Source organism: Anser brachyrhynchus (assembly GCF_964034855.1).
Source record: "Anser brachyrhynchus genome assembly, chromosome: 1".
Taxonomy (NCBI): domain Eukaryota; kingdom Metazoa; phylum Chordata; class Aves; order Anseriformes; family Anatidae; genus Anser; species Anser brachyrhynchus.
Genome location: NC_137694.1, coordinates 33,063,998 through 33,090,832, shown reverse-complemented (window position 1 = coordinate 33,090,832; position 26,835 = coordinate 33,063,998). Strand labels below are relative to the sequence as shown.

The following is a 26,835-nucleotide window of genomic DNA, read 5'->3' as shown; positions in this document are numbered from 1 at the left end:
GCGCCCCCGGGCTCCCGACATGGCGGCGGGCGGGTAGCAGGGGGCAGCCACCGCTCCGCTCCCCGCCCAGCCCCCGTCCCCGGGGGGCTGCGGGGCGAGGCGGCATTGTTGGCCGCGTCCATCACTCACTCCCCAGCCCGGCTGACATAATGAATGCGCTTGGACACACCTTCCAGCCCGGCGGAGAGGCGCGGCGTGCCTCCAGCCGGCGCTCCGCTCCCCTCAGCCCTCCCGGCCCCCACAGCCCGCAGCCCCGTCCCGGCCCGGTGAGGGGCCGCGGCGGCCGGGCTGGGCTGGGCTGGGGCGGGCAGCCCTCGCTATGCTGCCCAGCGCCCTGTACTGGGACCTGGTGGGCTCCTCGGCTCTCCTCAACCTGCCGGCGGCGCCGGGCTTCGGCAACCTGGGCAAAAGTTTCCTCATCGAGAACTTGCTGCGGGCCGGGGCGCCGCAGAGCCCTGCCCAGCTCCGTCCCCTCCCTGCCAGCCCCGTCCCCCTCAAGCTGTGCCCCGCGGCGGAACAAATCAGCCCCTCGGGGGGTCCCTTCCCGACACGGTGGGCTTTTCAAGTGCTTAACCCCTCGGCGGCGGACGGCGGCCGCCTGCCAGCGCGGGCTCCGGCGGCGGACAGAGGCGGCGTCTTCCCGCCGGCGGCCACAGGTGAGCGCCGGCCCCTGCCCGCGGGCCCCCGGGGAGGCGGCGGGGAGAGCCCCGGGGGCGGCTCCGCGTCCAGAAACCTCACGGGGGGAAGCGGGGAGCGCTGCCCGGAGCCCGGCGGAGGCTCTCGCCTCGCCTCGGGGCTGCCTCCGCCGACGGCGGCTTTACACTTGGCGGGCCTGCGCACCTGCGGGCGTAGTAAGCGAGGCAGGGCGTTGGGCTGCTGAGGAGTGCTTTTAATTGCTGCTAATCACGGTTCTTGCAGGTCTGGTAGCTTCTTGGGAGGCTGAGGCGATTCAGGAGCCTCCCCGCGAGCAGACGCGGTCTTAGAGGCTGCAGGGGCAGGAGAGCCGGAGCTCTCCTCAGCGCGGGTGTCCCCGGAACGGGGAAACAGGGGAAGGGGTGCGAGGTTTTCCTCGAAAACGGGAAATTAAATCAAGAGAAGCAGGCAATTTTCTGTAAGTTTTGACAAGACCAGGAGGGACAATATGCACCCTGCCCTCCCAAAAATAACCAAACCTCAAAAAACCCCAACCAGTCAACCCGCCCCCCCAAACCAAAAAAAAAAATACCTCAATATCTCAGAAAAATACCTTTACAGCTACATAAACGACCTATAATTAGCGATTCGATTCGGTGTAAAAATAAAAGTCAGTGCTTTTTATTAGGTGATGAATCTACATGAAGAATTTGCCACTTCTGCAGGTTTTGCCCATTCTCTGGCAACCCGCTCTGCCCACGGCTTGGCGTGTGGGGACTGTGCTTCTCCACCAGACAGGCCTCCTGTGAGCTGAGTTAGTCGCTTTGAAACATTTTCTACAAAACAAGTTTTATTTCCTAACGTGCTACATATATTTTGTTTGAATAAAAACAGTGTTTTGAAGCATTTTTAGGAATGAGCATTTCTGTCAGTCACAGAACTATCTGAAGTTGAATTAAAAGTTAATTCATAAAATTCAACATTAGACTCACCATGTGTATTTTGCCTTTCTGTTATCATATATCAGCCTTCTGTGGTGTTTTCAGAATTTTCTTGTATGATCATTCAATTTTAAAGGTACTTAAAATGAAAATAAGGCAAACAGGAGCATAGTTATTGAACTAAGGCTTTAAGATGTGAAACCAAAAGGCTCGTTTTAGAACCAGAATTATTAACACTTTTTTTTTTTTTCCAAGTGTAATTTTACTTTAATTAAATCCTACAAGCTGTTCTGCAAAATCCAAAGCATTTTTTCTGGGGGCTATTTGTCATAATGTACTTTAAGGTAAGGCAGGAGAGAGTCAAATCAACGTACATTAGCATTTCTAAATGTTCCAGACCCCAGTGATGTAAGCATATCTTAAGCATTTCAGTTATTTAAGTACGTGATTATATTAGCCAAGTGTAGACCAGGTCAGGATCCAGGATAAATTTAGTCTTTCTGGAATTAGGTGCATATATATATATATTTTAAAGTTCTAGAGAAAATACTGCTTTTCTATGCACAAAGCACACATAAAAGGGGATACAGCATATTTCCCAGCACTCATCACTACAGGTAAACTTTTTCTAAGTATTATAGAAGTTACCAAATGCAGAGTTTTTCAAATGCTTTCTTCCAGAATTAGTTTTCTTTGATCAGTCTACAGTGGTACACATGAACTTAGCAAAACATTGCAAGGTCAGGTCTTCCTAGTGATTTGGGGTCCAATCCTACCTTTCTTGTGATCCCACAACTCCCAGGGAGTTCAAAGGGAACTCTGGGCTAAAGCACCAGGCCCTAACGTTTGGGCAGTGAGAAATGCTAGGTTTCCTCATGCATTATGCACTCAGGAAAAAGTCTCCTGCTAGTGTAGAAGATGCACAACAAAGATGAATCGTTTCTAGCAGGAATATATAGATGCTGATCTGACTTACCGGTCTTAAAGTGATGAGTGCTCTTAGGATTCTGAACTCTCATAAGTACAAGTTAGATCAAAACTGTCCTGCTGAGCCAGATTTTGTGGTTTCTAAGGAGTCTCTTCTCTCCAGCATAGGCATACTCCAGGGGAACTGTTCACACGCTGGACGCTGGCATTTCTGAGTAAGGCTTGCATGGTCAGGCTGTAGTTTCCTGCTTATGCTATGATAGGACAAACGACTTTATCAGAGTTTATTTATTTATTTTATTTTATTTATTTTTAACTAAGGAATTTGTACTAGGCAAGGTTTTCAAATTGATGCTTTTTTGCGAGTATGCACTGATATTTGTAGGTTTTTTGGAGGAATAAATGCATTCCTGTTTAGACTCCCTAAACTACGTAATTTTTTGGAAAATCATGGTCTGAGTCTTTAGTAAGACTGCTGAACATAATAAAGTAAATTTGTTTTTAATCTTTCTGAACTAGCAAGTCTTTACATATTGTGTAGGGACTAAAAATGCTCCAACAAACTAGCTGTGCATAATACAAGGTTTTTAGAAGAAAAAAAAATCTGCAGAAAAGGGTACTGAAAACTATCAAAATTAGCAGGATAAGTAATCCGTATTGCTCATGTGCTCCAAAGTTCTGGTGAGGCCACAAAAGCCTTCAGAAACCAAAGCATCTGAAATCACAACAGGGACCGAACTGAATAAACGGAGCCGTTTCATATTTCCAAAACCGACACGTACCCACAGCACCTATCAAGGAAAGACATGAACAAAGCGCTCCATTTTAGAATACCTTTTAACACTCTGTAAAAATGCTAAAGAATGAAAATCCGGTATTTTTTCTGTCAGTTGGAAAACTCTCGTCCATGTCTGCAGCAGAGATGGGCTGGGGTGGGACTCGATCTGTGATGTCTGGTCATGGCAGCCTTTCCCTTTGTAGCTCTTTAGCCCCAGAGTTTTATCAGCAATTTTCCACACACATTATTTACAGGTTTAAGCTGTTTTAGTTTTATCATCCAAGTGTATATCTGGTTATGTAGTTTGAGTTCTCCTCCAAAATTATCCTAAAGGAAAAATTGAACAAATACACACAAAGTATTACACCATAAGATACATCATCTAAAGAGTGAAAGAACTCTTGAAAAGAAGTATCTTTATGCTCTCTGTAAATATTAAAATCACTTTCCAGCATTGTAATGATACTTACAGATGAAATGTAATCAAATTATGGGTTTTTAAAATTTATAGTATTTTGACTTAAGAGTACAACCACATGAACAAGCATCCAGAATTTAGGAAGCAAAAGCAGAAGGAAGTGGTGTTAGACGTAAAACTTGCGTATCTTCTGCAATGGTGTGTTGGTTTATACCATCTTCGGATTCCTGCAGGCTTTCTTGCACCTTGCTCTCAAGCCCCAGCGTTGGTGCTGGAAGGCTGAACTGGGCCCACCAGCTTCAGCAGATGTGTTAAGCACTACGTTTCTGTCCAACTGAACTGAATTTCTCCTAACCCATGTGCTGTGGGCCTGCTTCTTCCCTTTCAGGATCTTTTTCTTTGATAAAATAGAGGTGAAATCGTGTCTCTGCTTTGTGCTTCTGCCTTCTGCACTGCGGATTTGCAGCCATGACTATATAAACCAAACCAGAATCTGGTTCTGCTTTTTAAGCACTGGACACCTGGAGCGTGTTCTTTCTGGGTAGAAACATTTAAAAATCTCACTGTTGTAAAGCAGCACTTCCCAGTGAAACGTGTTACAGCTATGCAGTTTATACTTACTCTGACCGTGAAAGGGTGAGGGAAGCCTAAGATAAAGCTTCTGAGCAAACTAATGGACTCTAGGTAGGGAAGAGGTCTTCAATTTCTGCTTGCTGATCTTGGATTTAGTCCTTCTCCTTGTGCTCCAATGCTGTCATTACCATCTGAATAAATTAAAAGACTTGGCAGTTTTCTTCAGCATTTTCTGACATAGGAGAATTATCTGGAGGGTGATGAGATGCAGCCTGTTGTAGCACAGACTTTAAAGAGGTCCATTCCACATCTTCCCTCGTGACTCGGTTTCCCCAAGTACTGGTTGGCACCAGGTCAGAGTGGCCTCAGTGAGAAGTACCCAGTTACGTTGCTACCTGAAATTATTTTCTGAAAATCTTTGTTTTTCTCAAGTAATTTGCCTTGGAGGGAAAACAGTAATTGTTTTACGTCCTGAATTTTCTCACTAGTATGTACATGGCAAGAATCCGTCTTTCTGCTTTAATGTTGGTGTTTTGATAGATTAACAGAGAAAAGAAACTGAAAAGCACAATGAAACAAATAAAACAAACATAACAGTGAGATACTTCCATTGCAAAACTTGCTGAAAAATTAATCTTACAGGATTTTTTCCTAAAGCATCAGAACACCAAATAGAATATGGTACTTTACATATAACACAAAAGAAAGGAATTGGAGCAAATATAAACATAAACCGGACTTAGAGTAATAAAGATCCATTCTGTGATATGGATACGGCTTCTGTTTCTCTAACTTTTGAGTACTTTTTTTGAGTACATTTTAATGCCTTTAGCATCGCAACGTGCTGGTGAGATAGGAGAGACCTCTGCTGCTTAGAGGAGGAGCTGGAGCAAAAGGAAACAGCTTGCCTAAGGTAAAACAGAAAACTGAGAGCATTGCAGGGAAGTAAAACCAAGTCTTCCTCTGCTGGCTGACTCTTTAGACCAGCGTCGTTTTTTTCCCACAGTGTGATGACAGTAATTGTTCCCTGGAATGCTTGTTTTAACCAACATACTTTACTTCCAGCTTTTAGTAGAATCTCTAGTGTTTCTTTATGACAACCAGGAGATTTTTTTCCTTTATGTTGGATGTCCCCAGTGAAAAAATGCTTATTAATTACTGATTTAAAGCCAACCGGCTGTCAGACTGTGTCCCTGAGCAGCACATAATGCTCCAACTTTCACTAAAAGTAAAGGCAGAGCTCTGCTCCTTCTAAGTTTGCACTAGCTGTGGGGACTTGCCATCTTCACTTAGTCAACAAGTTGTTGACTAACAGGTCTCAAGATTTCTGTTTTGTTTGGGGCTCCTTTGGGGTGGAGAGATCTATTTGGCATGTTCTTTTATGTCCTGACTGCCAGGAGCATTGAGATTCCTTCATTGTTTTAACAATCAAGTCTCCAACAGGATTGGAGATTGGAGACAGAGAAGTTTCTGTAAGTATCAGAAATCATAAACTGATTTCCCCCAGTGTAGCATCTTTTCCTGCTTTCAGGCAGGCAGTATCAGCACTGGGCAGTGCCATCTCCGCTGGTGGCACAGGGTGCGCTGCCTCTGAGAAAGGAAGAGGCTCCAGAATTTGGTCCTTAGTGAGGTTTAAGCACTGCCAGAAGATCTCAGAGCAGCACTAGGGAGAACAATGTTGGAGGTCTGTAGAAAAGCAATTTGCTGAGGGGAAACTGTGGAATTAATCATGCCTACAGTTAGCAAATTTCTTTCTGTAAAATGCACTTTATGCTGCAGAATGAGGTCTTCTGAAATCTCGTAGCATATTCATGTTTATATAAAACAGATGGAAGTGATAAGGATTAATCTTATCAGGCAAGTTCTCTGCGTGAGTGCAGATTTCAGGCTTCATTGTGCTGTGCTATTTTGCATTCCTAAGTTCCCCATCATTTTGGAAGGCAAATTCCCTGCCTCCGTTGCCCAGCAAAGGTCTTCCACAGAAACTCTTGTTTAATTCAGCTCTGCAAACCAATCCCTACTCTTAATTTTTCTAAGCAATACTTCTGTGGTCAATCATAACCCATAAAAGAATTCAGAATGTAATCTTTTCAAAATGAAAGCAAGTTCAGGTACATAAAGCAATAGGAGGCTGTTTCAAATATCAGATCCATAAACCCAGATCCTTATAAAGTTAGGCACGTAAATATTTTCAGTAACCTAGGCTGTGTTTCTTTGAGGTAAGTCATCATGTTGGAGAAGAAGTGGCCTTCGCTTTGTGCTGAAAAGCTCACAAAAATTTCCTGTGAGAGGCTGCCTTTTTCTGAAGTTACAGCCCATAATTCTGTTGAGGTACTGTGTATGTCTGTTGATGAGTTTATCTCATCTGCATGGATATTGGACAATTTGGTGGTGTTTGCTGAAGGCCCTGCTGCTGGAATCTTGTGACTGTATGAATATCTTGGATTTCAACTTAAAGAAGTATTTCCTTGTACAAATGTAGAAGGACTAAAAAGCTTATGTGTTAAAAAAAAATGCAGAATTCACCACTTGTTATTTTTTCATTCTATCAACATCTGGCCAATCTGGAGACTTTTGGCTGCTTGGAACTGGCAGTAATGCGGCAAGTAAAGACTGGCTCAGGTAGGAATTTTTAGGTACTCAGGGCATACTAGTGAAAGAAATGGTGCATTTTGGCCAATGGTAAGATTTGGAAGTAGGGCTGCAACAAAAAAAAAACAGTGAACTGCCCTATTACAGCGTGTGACCCTAATTTCACCTTGTTTGAGGAAATTATTTCTGAAATATTTTGAAAATCAAAGAAAATAACTATAGTGCCTTTATGGCTGAAATTTATCATTTTTTCCTGCCTCTTTATGGCTACGCAGAGAATTTGTATTCTTTTGACGTTACCCATGAAGGATAGTGAGAATGCCACCTTACTTCAGCTGCTTAAAAAAATAGGTGTCTTGTCTAATCTAGTTGTCTAAATACCTTGTCTAATCCACAGTCAATACAGAGACACCTCCAGAGGATGACACAACTTGCCTTCTTAGGTAGCTATTTTAAGGTGATGAGTCATTATATAGAGCTGATTATCTCTTCTGATTGACTATTCAGGAGACTATTCCAGAGACAAGGAGCTTAGACAGCACGCCAAACTTTTCGACAGAGAAGTGACAGTAATGCCCTTAAAATATTTAACTGAGAGTGAGAAAAGATTTTTTTACAAGAACTGGTATGCAAAATGTGCTGGGGACATGCTAGCACATGGGTTTCTTGAAGCGGAAGGCCAGAGCAGGAGACAAAGCTGGTAAACCCACAGCTTTCCAGATCCCCATCCTTCTTCTCAATAGGTACAAGGTATGGTGGAGGTGGAAGCAGCCTTTCTTGCTGACACCAGGAGAGCCATGTAGTCTTTGGCAAGCGGTGTGGGGTTTGGATGTTGCTTTGGGTTGTCCCAGTGGTGAAGTGTACACCAGAGTCTGACCATGCATTGTCGCCAGCCTGAGGCACCCTAGTTTCCTCAGGCAGAGAAACAAACCAAGCATACATGCACAGCAAGGCGTGCCCTGATGAAAGGACATGCAGATGGTGCCTCTGAAAACCAACAGTGATTCATGTGATCTGAGCTAATCTTCGGTGGGACTCTGACATCCACAACGTTGCTGTAGATGTAAGGAAAAGATAATCATGCTGTTAGCATATTTGAAGCCCTTTTAGATGACATAGCTTTTCTGGAGTAACTATTCTGGTCATTTTTGAAAGCCCCATTGAGACCCATTAAAAAATGCAACCCTGCTTCTCACATCGGCTGCTTGTGCAGGATTTCAAAATATGTTTTTGGAACTACAAAACCATTTCTGTGAATGTTTGCTGGGGTTTTAAAACTGATCTGCGTATGTCACTCTGGTGTGCCCTTTGGGCTGGACCAGGGCATTCATGCTGTTGTTTTACAGGAATGAATGCAAACAAATAGACAGTGATGCTAGGAGAGCAGGAAAGCCAGCTCTGAGGGATGCTGTACCACAAGTTCTTGCAGTCAGTTTTGCCACGTCCTTGTGGTGGTGACCGCCTTTGGTGGGAGATGGCAGCAGCTGTTGCTTCCTTCTCGTGGCCAGGGGCTCCCCACCAGCTGGGAAATGCTTGGGGCTGCACAACTGCTGCTGAAGCACCACACTGAACACAGTAACTGCAGGAGTCTGAGCCGTGGTTCACCCAGAGGCCCGTGGCTTGTGGTTCAGGAGCAGAAATGGTGCCGTGTGGCTCAGCTGGACCACCAGCCTGGTGCAGCCGCTGCTAGATCAGTTGCGGGGAGCTCTTCAAGACATGCAGCTTTCCTGCAGCTGTGCAAGAGCCTAAGTCATTGCCAAGAATGGATGGATGTGGGAAATTGCAGTTGACTTGTACCCACTTCATCCAGGTTTCTCAGATGAAATGAGATTATTTTAACGATATTTTTTATTTTCCTGCCTGGGCATCAATGGGGAGAGCAGTTCACGAGGGCTTAGCAATACCTGGAGAATGTAAGGGCTGTGTTCACACAGCTTGAACTCTGTCTTTATTCCTGTGCTTGCTGTTGCATGTTAGCTGGCTCTCTGAGTAACTCTTTGGAGGTGTTTTTGCTCTTGTCACAAGACTATACAACATTTTAATCAGTTAGCTATAAAAAACACTACAACAACCAACATGTGCAGTGAAGGAGGCCTGTGTAGGTAATACCTGAAGTTTACCGTAGGTTTGCTTTTCCTCAATAACCATTTGTCATCTGCCTCTTGGCTAATGGCCTACGCTATTTCCCAAGTCATTTCACAATGGTAGGATTAGGAAAAGCAAACAATGTCTTTAATAATATGCTATTTTAATAGCATAATTTTAATAATATGCTATTTTAAAATTACATATCCATTTCAACTGGATTGGACTTGGGAACCTTCCTGTCAAAATGCTGAGTAGTTAGAAGGAAAATCTGCCATTATTGCCCATTATTGGCACGGCTTTTGGATGGCAAAGTTTTTGAATTTAGAATATCTTCAGAGTGGGCAGTATGTTTTAAAATGTCAGTGTCTGAACTAATTTCTGAGTTTTAGCACTGGATGATCTCGAATTCCATTTGCATGTTCAGTATCATTTGATTGTCTGTTGGGAAAAGGCTTTGAATTCAGAAAGCTGAAAGTAAATGAACATTATTACCAAAATTTTGCATGCAGCAACAGTGTTAAAAGAACTTCTCTTGTGTGAAAATATAAAAAGAAATTACTGATTTCATTTTAGGTGTTTCATCCTTTTTAATTTATGATCCAATAAATTTTCTTTTTAAGCGTATAGTACAATTTTTGGAGTGCCAAAAGGCACTTATACCATACTCTGATGTTTCATTTTCATGCATCTGTGAAGCTAAACCTGTAAAGTCTCACTCTTGTGAAATGCTTAGTTCCGTACTGTGTCCGTTTTTATGAAATGAGAATGCCAAGCAGCAGAAGAATTAGGTATCTTGGATGTGAATTATTAGGATTTAGCCCATGTTTAGTCCACGTAGCTTGAAGTGAAAGCTACTTTTTTGTTACTGTACACTTCATTCTGACCAATAAATACAGAACTAATATTCTGACATTTCCCAATTTTGAGGCTCGTGTGAACAGCAAAAAATGTTTGCTTTAGATTGCTCAAACAACAAATAGTGGTAGAGTGGCCATGATATATGTGACCAGAAGATGGAAACGTAGGCAATACTCTCCCTATGTGTTAGGGTGAAGCATTAACATTTTTCTCTACACAGGGCTCCCACGGTAGAGTCGAGTATCCCTGTGTTGTGCCAGATTCTTTAGTGATGCAACTCTGCGTAACTCCTACACTTTGCTTTGAGTGCAGCTGCCTCAGTAGACATGATCTGAAGATACAGGTTGATAGACCCGACCTACAATTCACTTGTGCATCAGTGTAGTTGGAGCATATTAAAGAGGTTTAGAAACTAGACATACACATTGGGTTGTATGGTTTAGAGAGACATAATGCTATTGGTAATTCCATAGGATCCAGAATAAACCTATCTTGAGAAACAGTCTCAGGAACCACTTCGTTCAGAGATACCTTCATATAAGGTATCTGCATCTTATTACTTAAACAAACGTTCTCCCTTGGAGGGATATGTGCCATGCATGCAGAAAAAAACAGTTGAGTGAATTAAGCAAAATGGCCAGGAACGACAGAAGGATGATTTCTTTTGACTGCAGCAGATCTTTTCTTGGAGATCTCTCCTGTTTGCATCACTGTGCTGTGCTAGTGCACTAAATCATTGCCAGCAATATTCATGGAAGTGTGTGGCTAGTTTGAGGTTTTCTTAAGCAAAATGTACATTTTAAGTTTTGACACTGATCCATTTCTTGGCCTTTGTGCTTGTAGCTTATTTGTCGAGAAATTTAGTAAATGGAGAAAACCTATCCTTTCCTATTTCTCTATCTTTATGTGCAGGACTATGCTACCTATCTGAAGCAATAGCTTATTCAGTTCTGGTTTATCCAGATATCTTGTGGCTGTATCACACATCATGATGAATGCCAGATTACCAAAAAAGAGCACGGAACTGGAGAGAATTAAGAAACCATAAAAGGGAAAATCAGGGACAGGCCAACATAACAAAAATCATATTACATGAATAAAATGCTCAAGCTGTGATTAAGGTGAATAGGGCATTATAGCAGTCAAGGAATATTTGATACATGTGGAAGGGACGCGAAGAAACTTAGTGTGGTACCTTTTGTGTGGTAAGTTGTATTTTTAGAAGTGAAATTTTAGAAAGAATTTTACCTTACTGTAAGGGAAGCTTGATAATGGCACATAGAATGTGGCTGCCAAGAAAGGGAGGAAAAGCCCTTCCCTTGGGAGTTTCCAAACTGTAGTAGATAAAACATTAGCAGCAGATAAAAATTGTTGTAAAGAACAAGCTCTTGTGTTCAGGAGGATGGCTGAGATTATCTGGTAGGTCTTTTCTTTCTCCATCTCTGTGCTTCTTCAGTTACAGTCAAATCCTTTCCAACTTCTGTACTGCTCCAGCTGCATTGAAGCCCCTTGGATACATAAGACAGATAAAATTTAGCTGCACTTTCTTGGCTCTTTAATGCTCCTTAGGACACAGTGCCATATTTGCTGGTCTCATGTGAAAGAGAAGCTTTAGAATACTAATGCCTGGCATAAATCATTCCTTTTTGTAAATGTTTTGCAAGCATGCACCTCAGATATAGGCAATTAGTTCCTCTTGGAGTATATTTATATTTCATTAGAAACAGCAAAGTGTTGATGATAAGCTGCAGTAATAAAACACCTGTCAAATTAAAGAAATTTTCACCTACCTTGTATGAATTCAGATAAAAAGAGGTACATATTTTCAAAATGTTCAGATTAAGGCTTCTACAGCAATATTTTATTGCTTTGGAAGACAGCAGATCTGAACATCAGAAAACTTACTAAGATGCCCTAGTATGTATTCAGGAATCTCATTTTGTGTCATATTTCTTTTTAATTTCAGTTGGAAAAAAAATTTAAAAATGAACTCTGCTTATATACATTTATTTATATTTCTTCCTGATTATTGATTTCTTATTTTTTTATCTAGGTATGCAATTACTCTTGTAATTAATCTGATTAATTATGGATACTTAGACAAACTACAGTGCAGAGTGTAGAGCTGTTTATTTTCAGCCTAAACCAAGAGAGGAAAGTGACATAGATGCTGATCACGTACAATTCTAGCAAGCATGATGTATCTATTTTCAAAACAACAAAAAAAAATCCACGTTTCATAGTTGACTAATATGAGAGAAATTAAAAAATAATTAAGATGAATGAAAAACCCCATGAGCCTTATAGAAAAAAATGTAAGGAATTATTTGATAATGAAGAATTTTTGAAGATTTGTGATAACTTTTTAAACATAAAGAGACTTCTGATGTATTTGTTCAAAAAATCTATAGAAATGTTACCAAATATTACCTAATTTTATGGGACCATTTAGCAATTTTTATTGTATTAAGCAGCGCCTCCTTTAGCAAGCGGTTTATTTAAACTTAGAGCACTTTCCCAGCAAGATTGAGTTCAACATCAGGATAGCAGAATCAGGTCCTGTAGTCTGTGCCTGGATTGTGTCATTGCATTTTAAATATTTTATTCATAAAGGTTCCTCAGTTATGGAAGTCATTAGTGGTTTGAGTACTAATAACAGCACTTGAGTACAAGCAGAACAGTCAGGATTCATTTTTAGATTTTTTTTTTTTAAGGTATTATGCCTACTAGAGTTATTTGAAGTAACTTTCTCAGATGTATTATACTAATTAATTCGACAATGCATTATTTAAACAACATGTTCAATCCTAATATTTAGAAGAAAAATAATTATAGCAATTACAGAAGTAAATCTCACATCTTCAGAGTTTCATTCTTATAATAAATAAATTGTTTTCCATATTATATTTAAATGATACATATAAACTAGTCTTCTTAAAATTAAAGAGCAATTACTTGGCTTATCATTGTTTGCGTTAGAAATATCACCATCTAGAAAAAAAGGAAAAAGAGCTTGTGGGGCAGGACTTTACACACTGACTTTTTGGAGGACTGTTGTTATGAATTTCACCTAAGCTCAATGGATAATCAATTAGATCTATGCTTTCTCTGCAGCTCTTTCCAAACACTTTTTTCTCCGAGCCCCGCCATTCTACTCAGCATGCTGCGGTGGGTCCTGTCAGCACCCTGCATCCCCCACTGCTTTTCCAAGTAAGTTTTTATGCTTCATCAGTAATGCTTGAGTTATTCTGTAAACCAAAGCAGCAGGATTTAATGTGTTCTGGAAAACTAATTGGTGATGCAATGGCAGCAGCTAATTCCTTAGTAAAATCACAGCAATCCTATTCAGAAGGTTTCCAAAGATTTATCAAACTTAAGTACACTGAGCAATTGTGAGAGATTTCTAATGGCATTGAGACACCCAGACAGCGCTAACCTAGGAAATCTCCTTGTTTTCAGTTTGGTAGAAAAGATTCTTTAAAAATCAGTAACTCTTTTAAAAATCTGTGTCAACAAACGTTTGCAAATAAGAAAAGAAAAAAGCTGAAAGATCATAAAATGGATGCTGCATTTTAATGTCTGTTAGGGATAAATTATGATTCCGGAAGCCCTAGCATTATTTATATAAAACAATCATTCTTGTTGTAGCATTCAAATGCATGCACGTTTAATTTTTTTTTCTTTTTTGAATTATAATGTAAAAATGTGAAGACACATTTTGAAGAGAATTTTGGACAGTATGCACTTTACACCCAGGATTAAGACCTGGAATGCATTTCCATTTAATCCAAATCTAAATTTAACCTTGACTGTGAAGTTTGCACGCCATGGTGTAAGAATATATATTCTGATTGTACATGTTTATGGCTCAGGAACACAAACAGAAGAGGCATTTCCTCGTCCTTCAAAATGGAGAAAAAGCACAAATCCTTTGTCAAATCCAAATGGAAATTAGAGTTCATGAGTGCTCTAGCATATACTTTTTTATCACAGTTGCATTCAAACCCTTCCTGGCTATGTGCATGTGTTTTATGAACGTTTCAGAAGGGCAGTTGCTAAGTTGAATGATTCTTGACAAGTGAGGCAGCAAATGCTGGCAGTTTAATGAGCTGCAAGTTTCTGAGCACCTCTTTAGGGGGCCGACACTTTCCCACAGAGCGTTTTACATGGCCCCGGCTCTCCCACAATGGCTGACAGCACCATGACCAATCACCACTTTCACTTTACTCATCCACACGCGACCTCACCACAATTTTTCACTGTGCAGATGAACTTTAGGAACCATTTCACATTGAAAAGGCCTGGGCAAGGGTCAGTTGCCCTTTTGTATGGCCATAAAGCAATACTCTATGTGCCAGTCTTTTCTCCTGTCTCACATTCCAAGAGATTTTCTGGACACCATTTAAAGCACTTGACTGAAAAATAAAGCAGTGAATGAAACTGACTTTTATAGACTCATTCTAGCTCATCTTCCCATATAACCCTGTCTACCTGAAAAGGGATTTAGTGGATGAGCTGAGTGTATACAGGGACTTGCTGAATACATAGGCCCATTATCAACTGTGGGGATTGTTTATTAACCAGGAGTGATACACTACTATTTTGGAAGTGACCTATTAATTGTCCATTTAACTAGAATGTATTGAGTTCAAATGAAAAAATGGAAACCATGACTAAAGCTTTTACTTGCTCCTTCAAGGTGGTCTCTGCCATGAAGGCAAATGAAGATTGTTCCACAGATTAAGGGGACATTTATCACTATATATTCGGACACAAAGGAAAGCCTTAAAAAAACACACACACACACAAAACAAAAACAAAAATCAAACCAGCAACATAGGAAATGGTAACAGATTTGCATTTATGTCAAAAGAGCACTAAACCTTTTGATGCATGTTCAGTGCAACAGGTTGCAAACTGACTTGCTTCGTTCTGATAGAATTGTTGTAATGAATGAACAACTGCCTATCCCCACATACTAAAAAATCTTTCAACCCACCAACTGAAGTGTAATTTTTGAGTGCAGAGTCAGAATGCATTTTGGAATATGAGGCATTCTTAAAAAAATCATCTAGGCTAGTCAATTGAGGATGAGTATTCATTATCCCAAACACGAGTGGGGATCATCATTTTTGACCCAATGATGACCCAGAGGTTGTTTTCTGCTGCTTATGAGTGTTCTGCTCATGATTAAATTTTGTTCAGTTGGGCTTTTAAAATCAGTCACATACTGTGCCTTAGTCTTCACGGAATCTACTGAATCACTCTTCACTATTACATTAGCCTAATGCAGGTGTTAAGCTGTACCCTACATACTGCCTCTATAGGAATTAATTGGTGCCTCAGTGCTCTGGCAGGAGGTTGTTTCTTTGCTGATTGACTGTTAACAACCAGCCAGGCAAGACAAATTTTAAGGGGTCACATAATCTGGCATCCTGTGTCCCTGGCTGACAACTCCATTGTGGAACTCCGCCTGGGAGTCACGGACCAGCCCTGTTAAGCTTCTTCCCTCACTGGTATCTCTCATTCCGTGGTAAGGATGAGAGAAAGTAGCAGCTCCTCCACCATCAGACTGTAGCTTCCAGTAGACTCGGGAATTGCTGACGATTCATCAGAAACTACTGGGAGGCTCTGGAAAAAGGTACCTGAATTCTGCAAACTCCAGCAAGAAGGACAGAAAACACGACTGAGGAAGAAGGGCTTGTGTTTGCCCCCAGCTTCGTGAGCAGGATCAGATCTTGGTGGGGGGGCACATGGGGGCTATGCACTCCTCAGGGAAATATGAACCCAGCTTGCCCTTTACACAAACCTCCATCGTGACATTTTGACGTTTGTGCTGTAGATAGTTTATTTTGGTTTGCAGGGAGTCTGACTGTGTCACTGTGTGATAAATATCAGGACAGTAATCAGTAGGTTATGATTTTTGTATCAGGTCCCAAATATCATTTTGAAAATTGAAATACATTTGTATCCATTTAAACTTCTTTATACTGTAACATTTTAAATCAAAATAATTACTTTTTGCCACAGGCTATTATAGGGAACAAATATAAAGATGGGTTTTTAAGATGTAGAAAAATTCAAGCAAGGCATGTCTAGTAGAAAATACTAAGTGCAGTGGTGCCTAAACAGTAGTGCTTGACAGTGGCAATGTATTTTGGGGAAAGATCACTGTATATTTGCTCAGCTTCTAATATTCTTCCTCTGCTGGTCGCAGTGGGAGGCAAGATACAGGGGTAATGTGTGTAATGTAATATCAAACCAGTCAAACACACACCACAAAAGTACCTAGTCAACTTTACAAGACAAACATAGACACTCTAATTCCTCATTGTCATACATACACAGTTGTACAATACTCTCGGTGTCCATGTGTTTGTTTCTCCATGAGTGTTTAAAGATACACATGCCCATGTGTATTTATGTATAATAAACCAAAGTTGAAAGGTGGTGTAGCCCCAAGGAACAACTTGTGAAAGCTGCATCTGGATTTGATCAGTATTTTCAAGATCACTGTATCTAGTGAACAAATGTATTTAATTCTGCCCCACTGCCTATACAGTTGACTAAAATAGACTTTTTTCATGAAAGAAGGGTACAATGTTTTAGAAAATATACTTTAGAAGAGAATTTTGCAATTGGCTTTTGACATGGAAATCCTTGTCACAAATTGAACTGCAACACCCCTTTGCAGCTGCTGTAACTCTAAACTGGGACAGCAGTCTTGGTGTGTACGTGGGGAGGTGTCATCAACAGGACAGCTTGTACCTTTAGAGTCCAAATTGCGCATAATACAAACCAAAGCCACCTTTGTGTCTGCCCTCTCACAGAAAGATCATAGGTGTCTTTGGCTTTACAGCCATGGCATGCGTTTCTGAATCAAAGGGCAACTCTTTCCTGGACTGCTTGGAAGTGTTCCGTGCAATTATCACATCTGATGCTTGGTGACAGGCCCTATTCGCCTAGCCTCTGGTACTGCTCCCTGGGTTTGGGAGCATTTGGGGAAGCTGGGACTGCTGGAGGCATACCGAGCCTCACCAGGACCACTCCCACTACACCACATCCTTCTGTGGGAGAGGGAGCATTGCAAAGTACTAGGGATTTGGGCTTTACTGGGCATGAGGAAGGTGAGAGATTTATCCGAATTTGTTTTTTTTCTGTGCTCTTTGTGAGGCCAATGAAAGGACGATGTAAACACTTCTATTTCTCCACTGCAGTTCTGTCCACCAAATTCAAGGCTGTTTTCTAGGGTAGGGTCCCCTCTAGGCATAGATCAAGGGGATATGATGGGATTCATTGAAAAATGCCCTACCAGAACTTGCTATGGGATGGCAAAGGATTAGCAGCCAGGCTGACAGGAATAAGGCCAAGTACTCCCCAAATCCTGCAGTAAAGAAATTGTTGTGGTTTCTAGAATAAGCAAGTGAATGGCCATAGATTTTCTGAGAAATACTTCACTCTGAAAGCCTTTCATTAGTAAACAAAACTTAAGAAAGCCTATTTAGTTTCTTTGAGTCAGTAACACAGACCACTTTTTATCTGGTTCGGCATCTCACAGAAGGAGAAAATAAACTCCTAGGAAAACTTACTGCAGGTTACTCAATAAGGAAAATGTGCAAAGGAAAGCGGAGAAGTTTCTCCCTGACTGTACTTGGATTTTACAGTAGCATGGGCCCTGTGTTAATATTCCTGTATGAACTCATCTGATTTACTTTTTACCATGTCAAAGGGAGACTTTTGACCACTGACAACACCTCTAGATCCAAGTGAGAATTTCACCCTTAATGAACACGACTGAAGCATTACGACACACTTATAACACCAACAAATCAAAAGTGGCACAGTAGTCTGCTAGCATTATAATGAACAGCACTGAATATTTTTCTAATATGTGTTAGATACTGTGTGAAATTCACATCTATTTCCACTAGGAGAGGAAAGTGTCCTGCCTCTTCTGACCCAGGAGTCTAACTCCAAAGCCCGGAGAGGTATATTACGAAGAGCTGTCTTTTCTGAAGACCAGAGGAAAGCTTTGGAGAAAATGTTTCAGAAGCAGAAGTATATCAGTAAAACAGACAGGAAGAAACTGGCCATTAACCTGGGTCTAAAGGAGTCTCAGGTAAGGAATGACAGAACACCCATGACTTTCTGTCCTTTTGAAGAAAAATCTTTAAAATGGCTTTGAAAGAGGAAAATTGAACAGCGTTGGGCCAGCCCCAAGCTCCTTCCCTGAGCAAAGACCTCAGTAAATCAATGGCACTTTTAACCAAAGAATGCTTGACCAAGTTCCTGGTTTATTTCCTGAAGGTGTACAATCAAAAGTTGATTGCTCTGTTTTCACATAAATGAGAGAAACATGACCTCAGCATCATTTCCAACACCCATTTGCTGTTTGACACAGCCTCATCAGGGGCTTTGGAGTAGGGAACTGTGCTCCATCCTGCTGCCAGGTAAAAAAACACAGCATGGAGCCTTCCTTCATTCCTGTGAGCACCCTTTGCACCCACAGATGAACAGCTGGTGACAAAACAGTCAACAGCACTTGCCAATGCTGTCCCAAGAGGGATAGCACCATTCTGTCCCAAGGAGGGGAACCACCCTACAGAAACAAACCTAGCTGTGCAAGAAAAGAGCTCTTCAGAGCTCAGAGAAACTCTAGAAGAAAAAATCTGCAGAGCGGCCTTATAAAAGGCTCCAATTTTACTTACCAATTCACATTTTAAGTTTTTTTTTTTTCTTCACGTGACTGTGCGTTGGTCTACTGTAGGACTTCAGAGTTTAGCTGAAGATTTAACACCTCCTATGAGTTGTTCTAACTAAACAAATATGCTAATGATGGTGCTGAGAGGTGGTAGCCCCATCTAGAATCTCAGGAGCCTGACCTAGCTGCAAATATAGGAAAAAAAAAAAAAAATGCCTGGCTTGAAGAGCACAAAACCTGAAAGAAACTGAAAAAAAAATGTTTGTGAGGGTTTTAGAGCAGAAAATCAGCATTTTAGCCAATGGCAGGTGGGATTCTGAAGATGGTAGAGAGGACATGGGTCTCCAGCATACAGCTGAGAGAAAGTGAGTGACAGTACAATTTTATTTCTTTGCACCCAGCAGGAGTGAAAGTTCTTAAGATACGTATGGCAGAAGCTGTCTGGTGAGCACAAAAGGCTGGGAATGGTGATGGCTTTCATCATTTTTATCTTGGAGGTTTTCAGAACTTGACAAGGCCCCGAACAATTTAATCCAACTTTGCAGTTGGCTTTACTTTGCATGGAACGTTAGATCTTGTGGTTCCTTGCAACCTGAATGACTCCATCTCAAGCACACCAACTATAAACAAAAAAAGAAGCAGAGCATGAACAAAGCTGTAATCTCTGCAGGATAAACAATTTCATTTCAATGAAAATGTGCAATTGCACTCACCAGTGAGCTGCCTAAAAATTTCCTAGTATATAGTCAAATTCCTAATATTACCACTATTTTTGTTGATCTTTTCTTCCATGTTCTTGATATTCAGGAGAGCAGTGGGGAATAAAAAATAACGGAGTGAGACACAGATAACAGCTACCATAGCTACCATTACAGGAAAATTATTTTATGATAATGATAGACCAGATGATACCCATGTCTTTTTTTTTTTTTCTTCTTATAAAAGGAAGAGTAGTTCCCATGAAGGTTAGTTCTTCTGGTTCTGCTGGTTATGCAGCTAAGGTGATGATTCTCAGACCTTTGGAAGTATATCCCCTTCTATATCCTAGAAGAAACTTCATGCAAATATTTAAGAGAAAAAAGAATATAACCTGAATAATCTGCTTGGTTCCCCCCCTACACACACCCATTTCTTCTCTTATTGTAACACTTCCCAGGTGTGTATTTCCTAAGCTTTTCCCAGCATTTCATGAATGCATTTTGAATGCCCAAGCTTTGTGACTCAAAGTTTTTGAAATATAGGTTTTGTCTCAAAAGCACATGGTTCTAGGTAACTCCTGGAGAACTGTAGTTAGACGGACAAAATGTCTTTAAATCCTAACTTCTGTGTCATATAACACACATTTTGAAGCTATATGGCCAAGCTATGTTTGTGAATGGGACGGTCTTAACTCTTGGAGGCTCTTTTAAAAAGGAAGTTTCACATTGCCAGTACTATCACTTAGTTTTATTAATGACAATGCTAATTTACTCTGAGAATCCTTATCAGTCTAGGAAGATGGTGCTATAAGAAATTGCACTGTCCCTAGCTGTCATCTTTCTAGTACAAGCCAAATAATCACCTGCTTGAGGTAGGGAAAGTCACAGAGAGTATTTGGCTCAGCTGTAATAAATAGGAAAGGGAAAAATCCTCAGTTAATGTCAGTCAGTCAGCTTGACTGATCTACTGTAACATCGAATAGGAAAGGAGCATGAAACTAAGGGGATGGAAGGAAAAAAAACTTATAAACGCAATGTTGTTTAATGAAAAGAATGCTAATAAACTCTCATTTACTTGCCAACAGGTGAAAATTTGGTTTCAGAATCGAAGGATGAAGTGGCGAAACTCCAAAGAAAAAGAAGTGCTTTCAAACAGGTGCCTCCAAGAAGGTCTTCAGGAGAACTACCTCTCACAATCCACCATGAATTTTACCTCCCCATGCCCCTCTGTGTGGGAAGTGTCTCAGGAGCAGGCAAGTCCAAGGTGGAAGGAGAAGTCTCCAGGAAATTCTGAAAGACTGGCTAGTACACAACCACCTCCAAGAGCAAATTCATCGCAGAGCCCACTGTATTTGTATCCTGACCAAGACACTGCAAATAAGGCAGTTACATCATCAGCTTAAAATATAGGGGCAGTTTGTAAATCGAGTGGAGAACATGGGCTTCAAATAAGAGGTCTTCTAAGACTAACAATATTTGGACACTGTAAAGCTAACTAGTTTATGCCTCATAAATTTGCTAAAGTCTAACACCATTAAAATGACAAACAACTAATGATTTAAGAAATGCTTTTCAATACTCAGCCTTTTCTTGTGTCTTTTCCAGTCTTTTACTGACCTTAAAAGTGGAATAGGAACTGATGGTAAGTAAAATGAAGTGAAGAGCATGATGCTGAAGTTTGGCTCTGATTTCTACATCTGCACTGTATACAGATATTCATTAAAACACACTGATAGAGAATCTCTTTTATCTCTCACTGCATTCAGACCAAGTAATTTCTTTTGTGTATAACAACCCTGGTTCCTTGAAGATAGTAAGTTGCTTTGGGTTCTTTTTGAAACTGATTAAATGACACAGTAAGTTCATATCAGACAAATGTCTAGTATGTAATTTTTAGTATGTTTCCTCCATCTGTCCTCCCCTATATCAGTATCCAGCTAGTTCTAAATAGCACAGGCACACATCAGCTGGTAACCGTAGTAAAGTATCCAATACTAAAAGACAACCAACCAACCCACACAATAAATGGACTGTGTTTAAAACGATTTGATTTGAATGCATACTGGGAAAAGCAATTCACTAACTCCTTTCTTTTATCCTGTGGATGAAACTTACAGCATTTTCAACTCAATTTCAGTGGCTTTGTCAGACTGTAAGTGCAATCTCTTGTAATCTGTTCTGTATTTCAAAATTGTGATGGCCATATGCAGAATTACAGCCCAAACGGACTAAGCAGCAGTGCTATAACTGGAAAAACTGCCACTAGAGCCTCCCTCAGTGAAGTACCTAAAGAGATGGCATGCTGTAGTAATCTCATTCCTCACTTACTCCTCCTCAAATTCATGCCAAGAGGTACACATAAATATACATATGTATCAAAGACAGGACAGCATTCTGTGTAATACAAGAAGCCTGAAAAAATATCATTAAAACTGCTTTACTTGAAATGATTTTTTTGCTTCATCCACATTAAGGTAATCACCCTCTGAATTCAAGGATTGATTTTTATTCACTTGCAAGGCTTTATAGCTCAAAATGAGAGCAGAAAAGGTTTTTTGTTTGTTTTTGGTTTTTTAATCATACGTTTATGAATGTATTTGTTGAGAATAAAAACTAAAGGTATTTTATCCTACAGGCAGAACATTTTGGAGAACGTTTTGACTTTATAAGGACTATTTCATTTCTGTCAGATTGATACATTTTGTAGCCAAAGGAGATGATTATGATAATCTAGGCTGGCTTTCCTCATCATGCACGCCCTGAACGTCTGTAATTATTCTTGCCTTTGAGCTCCAGAGGTTTTAGAACTGTATTGTATATCTTCCAGAAGAAAAACATACAATTGATATTTAATGTTTTACCTGGGGAGGGTGATCTAGGAGTCCCGTTGTTACGATGGAGTATCTGAGAGGTGACCTTTAGCTACATTTACAGCTAAAAACCTTATGATTGCCGTGACAAAGCTTGTATCATTAAACCACATGCATGATCAGATGAGTTTTGTATCCCACTTTGGGCGTGGCGTGCCCTCCAAGTGCTCAGCTGTGCAGTCCTGGTCTTGCACTATTTTAAAGAAAAAACAAAATTCCAAAAAAATTAGAAATCATCTCACCCTCTACTTCCAAACCCTCATTAACATAAGCTGCCTAGATACTTCCCCTCAGAGGGCACTTGGACCCATTTAGTATGCCATGTGTTATAGGCTTTTCAGTAATGCCAGAAGTTTATTCCTGTCTTGCAATAGAAATCCTAGAAACTCACTCATACTCTGCCTGAAACCTTTAGGGATGGACGGACTGATTGCCTTCTCATGGGGATGAATTTGCCTTCCAATTTTCCTGTGGAAATCATGGTGTCCTGCCCTGTTTGAGTAGTTCACGACAAGTGTTAGTGGGTGAGAGTCTTATGAATGGCATTGACTAGTGTCTGCCTAGAATGACAGGCATGCAGATATTTCCAAACTGACCTCAAATGATCAAGTGGAGGTAGCTGTGCTTCCCATAGTGGGGGAAATTGGTGTGTGGCGGGGGCAATTTGTTTCCCCATCTCACCTTTCAGGGAAACGGAGTCTTCACAGCTGCTCATATTCTCTTCCCACGAATCAATCGAGTGTCAGTGTTAGGACTGACTCTGCCTTATGGACAGGGGAGACAGGATCCAGAGCACTCCCTGTGAAATTCTTTCAGCTGATGATGTTGCAAGCACTGGCTGGGAAGTGCTGTCACAGCTCCAAGGTGATGTGCTAAGCAGATCGCATGTGAAGAACATCTCACTGAGGCAAAGATCAAGCGCAGCTCATGCAGAATTGGTTTCACAGTTGGAATGTCATACGTGTTTTCAATTGAGCAAGTTCTGGTTTCACCATAGCTACTAAAACTTACACCACTTTACGGCCCTCCAGATCTCTAACACCTCCTCCTAGAATTCTTATTCCGCAGCTAGAATAAAGTTTCTATATGCCAGATAAACTATTCCTTACTTGTAAATGCTTATCAAACTGTTCTCAAAACCTAAGAAATACACCTGTGAATTTTGAATTATGCGTAAAAGAGTCTGATTCAGTTATTTGAAGTGGATTTAGCCCATAACATATACCACCTTGACTCCTCTCTTTTTAAGCTGTTTAAAGAATTTCCCTTCAGTCCATCCCACAAAACCTTGATAAATGAGAAATAGGACTCCTTGTGAACACAGGAAATTTGAGAGACTTACAGTGCCAGTCTTCTTGCGTGAAGGACTGAGTAATACGCATATGTTTTCTTCAGATAAACACTATTTCTAAAAGAACAAAGAGAACACCGATTCCACATAAAATCCCCAGTGGGTGTTTGAAGTACTTCATGACAGGCACATTGCAGGGGTGCATGGCACAGAATGCATCTGGCTTGTTATTACAGAGTGATGTAACAGATACCGATGGCATCTCACAGCTAAACCCAGGAACATACCACTTTGACTTCAAAGACAAGACCTGGTGGGTGGCTTTGTGGTATGGTTTTGGGATATCAGGTATTTCCTGTGTTGTGAATATTGTGAAGGACGCTTGTTGGGATCCTAGGGCTTGGTAGAGTTTAGGTACCTCAAATTGTCAACTGCAATAAAAAACAGCTCTTCAGAGGCTCTAAACAATGCAGATAGTTAGGCTGGGCACCTCGATATTTGTTCCGGCAACTTCTCAATGCTCATGTATTATAGAATGCAACAGGGAAAGGGGGAAAGGGCTGAGACTCATTGCTCCCTTGGTTAGCAGAGCAGCAGACTCAGGCGACCTTAGGCCGTGCTGCTGATGTAGGGCTCCTGCTGCACCATGGAGCATCCTGAGGAACAGGAGAGGCTTTTCTCACCCACCTGTTGGAGATTCTCCAGATGGGTCTGAAGGCAGCTCTTGAAAATCTGTTCTTGGGGTCAGGCACTCCAAGGAACTTCTCTGGTACCTCACAAGGAGGTGCCAATTTCCACTTATGGCTCTTGGTCTATTTTTATAAGAGAAATCACAAATGAGTGGCGGATGATGCCAGTCTACCTCAGGCACAGCCGCAATCCCATTTGATTGCATTTGAACTGCTGCTGGATTTTGAAATTGAGAGGCAAGCCCTCCGTGGGCTTCAGATAACTCTGCTAAAAGCTGGATTTGCTGGCCACACCTGTGCCAGCACTTACACTGGGGTTGTACACATTTACTGTATAAAACAGTTTTTGAAAAGTTGTCTTGTTTTTATTGATTCCCTGCCAAACGGGAATTGTGACGGTCTGCTTAGCAGAACAGGACTGCTTTAAGGCACAAAACTGCATTACTACCTTCAGTGTCAGAACAACAATACAGTGGTCAAGTGTCACTCCTCAGCTGCCCTAATACATCACATTTGTTTTATCTGCTGTGATTTACTAGTACTGGGTTTTAAATACCAGTTGCCATCACTGTAGCCACACAGCTCCCCCGATGAATATATGTCCCACAGTCAAAAGCCTGACATAAATTAAGTGCCTTCCCTTGCTTCAGCACCCTCTACCAACAAGACCATTATGATCTTCGCAGACTAGAAAGGAAGACAAACCAATTGAAAGCAAGTTAGCTGTAAAGCCACAACCCAAAGAAAGGCCCGGAGAGAAATTAGGGCCCATTTAACTTCAGAGTTCATTGTGAGCCATGAGAGACCAAAAGGCCCCTGCAGAGACAGGTTCACAGCCTAAGTGGACCAAGTTGCCGTTGACTACGGAAGTCTTCGATGACCGTGCTTCCATGGTATGTGCTTGGAGACTGCCGCTGGGTAAGACAAGCTGAGGTAGGTCAACCTGGTGCTGAGATGCTCCCGGTGTTGCACCTCAGTTATCTGCAGCTCCCATAGCAGCTTGGTTTCCTGGCGATACTGGCTGCAATTGTAAGCAATAAAGCTGGGCATAGTGGATGGGGACAGCACAAGGCTGTTGCCTCATTCGATAGTGAGCCTCCAGCGTTCACCCAAGTATACAAACATCTAGCTTTAGATAAACACCCAACCTTTGAGGAATTCTTCATTCTCCATGTCCTTTTTTTTGTTTGCATGTCAACATTTGAGGGAGGTATGAGGTAGCTGAAAGTTAATGTGTATCATCCACAGAATCACAGAATCGTCTAGGTTGGAAGAGACCTCCAAGATCACCCAATCCAATCTCTGACCTAACACTAACAAGTCCTCCACTAAACCATATCACTAAGCTCCACATCTAAATGTCTTTTAAAGACCTCAAGGGATGGTGACTGAACCACTTCCCTGGGCAGCCCATTCCAATGCCTAACAACCCTTTCAGTAAAGAAGTTCCTCCTAATATCCAACCTAAACCTCCCCTGGCACAACTTTAGCCCATTCCCCCTTGTCCTGTCACCCATTCCCCCTTGTCCTGTCACTAGGCACGTGGGAGAATAGACCAACCCCTACCTCGCTACAGCCTCCTTTAAGGTACCTGTAGAGTGCGATAAGGTCGCCCCTGAGCCTTCTCTTCTCCAGGCTGAACAATCCCAGCTCCCTCAGCCTCTCCTCATAAGACTTGTTCTCCAGACCCCTCACCAGCTTCGTTGCCCTTCTCTGGACTCTCTCGAGCACCTCGATGTCCTTCTTGTAGCGAGGGGCCCAAAACTGAACACAGTACTCGAGGTGCGGCCTCACCAGAGCCGAGTACAGGGGGACAATCACTTCCCTAGCCCTGCTGGTCACACTGTTTCTTATACAAGCCAGGATGCTGTTGGCCTTCTTGGCCACCTGAGCACACGGCTGGCTCATATTCAGCCAACTATCAACCACTACTCCCAGGTCCTTTTCTGCCAGGCAGCTTTCTAACCACTCATCTCCCAGCCTGTAGCGCTGCTTGGGGTTTTTGCGCCCCAGGTGAAGGACCTGGCACTTGGCCTTGTTGAACCTCATACAGCTGGCCTCAGCCCATCGCTCCAGCCTATCCAGATCCTCCTGCAGAGCCTTCCTACCCTCCAGCAGATCAACACACGCACCTAACTTGGTGTTGTCTGCAAACTTACCAGAGAAGACTGATTCTATTTTTTTTTTTTCTGATGTGCTATTGTCATTTTTAGGCTCTGCTTCATTTGTAAAATGTTTTCCACCTGGCAGTAAACTGCAACCACTGGCACATCTCCCAGCTATGGAAGTACCCAGTAGCATGTGCAGTTAATTTTCCTGGTCCTCACCAAATCACCTCACAACTCACACTAGAAACCAAGAAAATGCTTCTTTTTAAAGGGTGTAGTGTGCGCAGCCCTGGGGCTTGGGAATGACACCACTGCACCCCCCTCCAGGAGAGACAGAAGCACCCCATATCCAGAGATAACGCTCCATCTAGGCTCCAAGGTGTGGCCATTCTCTCTGGGGGAAGCAAGGCCAGGTGCCGGGCACCACACCGCCGCCCCCAGCCTCACCCTGCCCTTTGTGCTTCCTTTCCATGCCCTCCCCCAGGCTCCCCCAGGGCCTGCTGCAGGTCTTGTGGGCCTCCTGAAGGTCCGTCAGGAGGACAAATGGTGCCTGGGGAGCAGGACAAGACACTGGAGTACCAGGGCCTTCAGCCTGGGCAGTGGCTTGGAGGGCAGGGAAGGGAGGCCTCGGCCTGAGGCTGCTGGAGGGGTGGGGCCGTCATCCCTCTGG

The 26,835-nt window shown here is 41.9% G+C and overlaps 1 protein-coding gene across 1 annotated transcript; it reads left to right on the top strand.

The window, feature by feature from the left end:
* Positions 1-87: 87 nt before the first annotated feature.
* DBX2 (developing brain homeobox 2) lies at positions 88-26,835 on the top strand. Its single transcript, XM_080600899.1, has 4 exons — positions 88-656; positions 12,923-13,018; positions 17,740-17,927; positions 20,293-26,835. Exons 1-4 carry the CDS (start codon positions 320-322, stop codon positions 20,608-20,610), a joined length of 939 nt encoding a protein of 312 aa, XP_080457025.1. The 5' UTR covers positions 88-319; the 3' UTR covers positions 20,611-26,835.

Bases quoted from the DNA above. Each gene is read 5' to 3' on its own strand.
- DBX2 (XM_080600899.1), top strand. From the start codon at position 320: ATGCTGCCCAGCGCCCTGTACTGGGACCTGGTGGGCTCCTCGGCTCTC. The intron at 657-12,922 runs GTGAGCGCCGGC...CTTTCTCTGCAG, and splicing joins CTTCCCGCCGGCGGCCACAG to CTCTTTCCAAACACTTTTTT. The intron at 17,928-20,292 runs GTAAGGAATGAC...ACTTGCCAACAG, and splicing joins TGGGTCTAAAGGAGTCTCAG to GTGAAAATTTGGTTTCAGAA.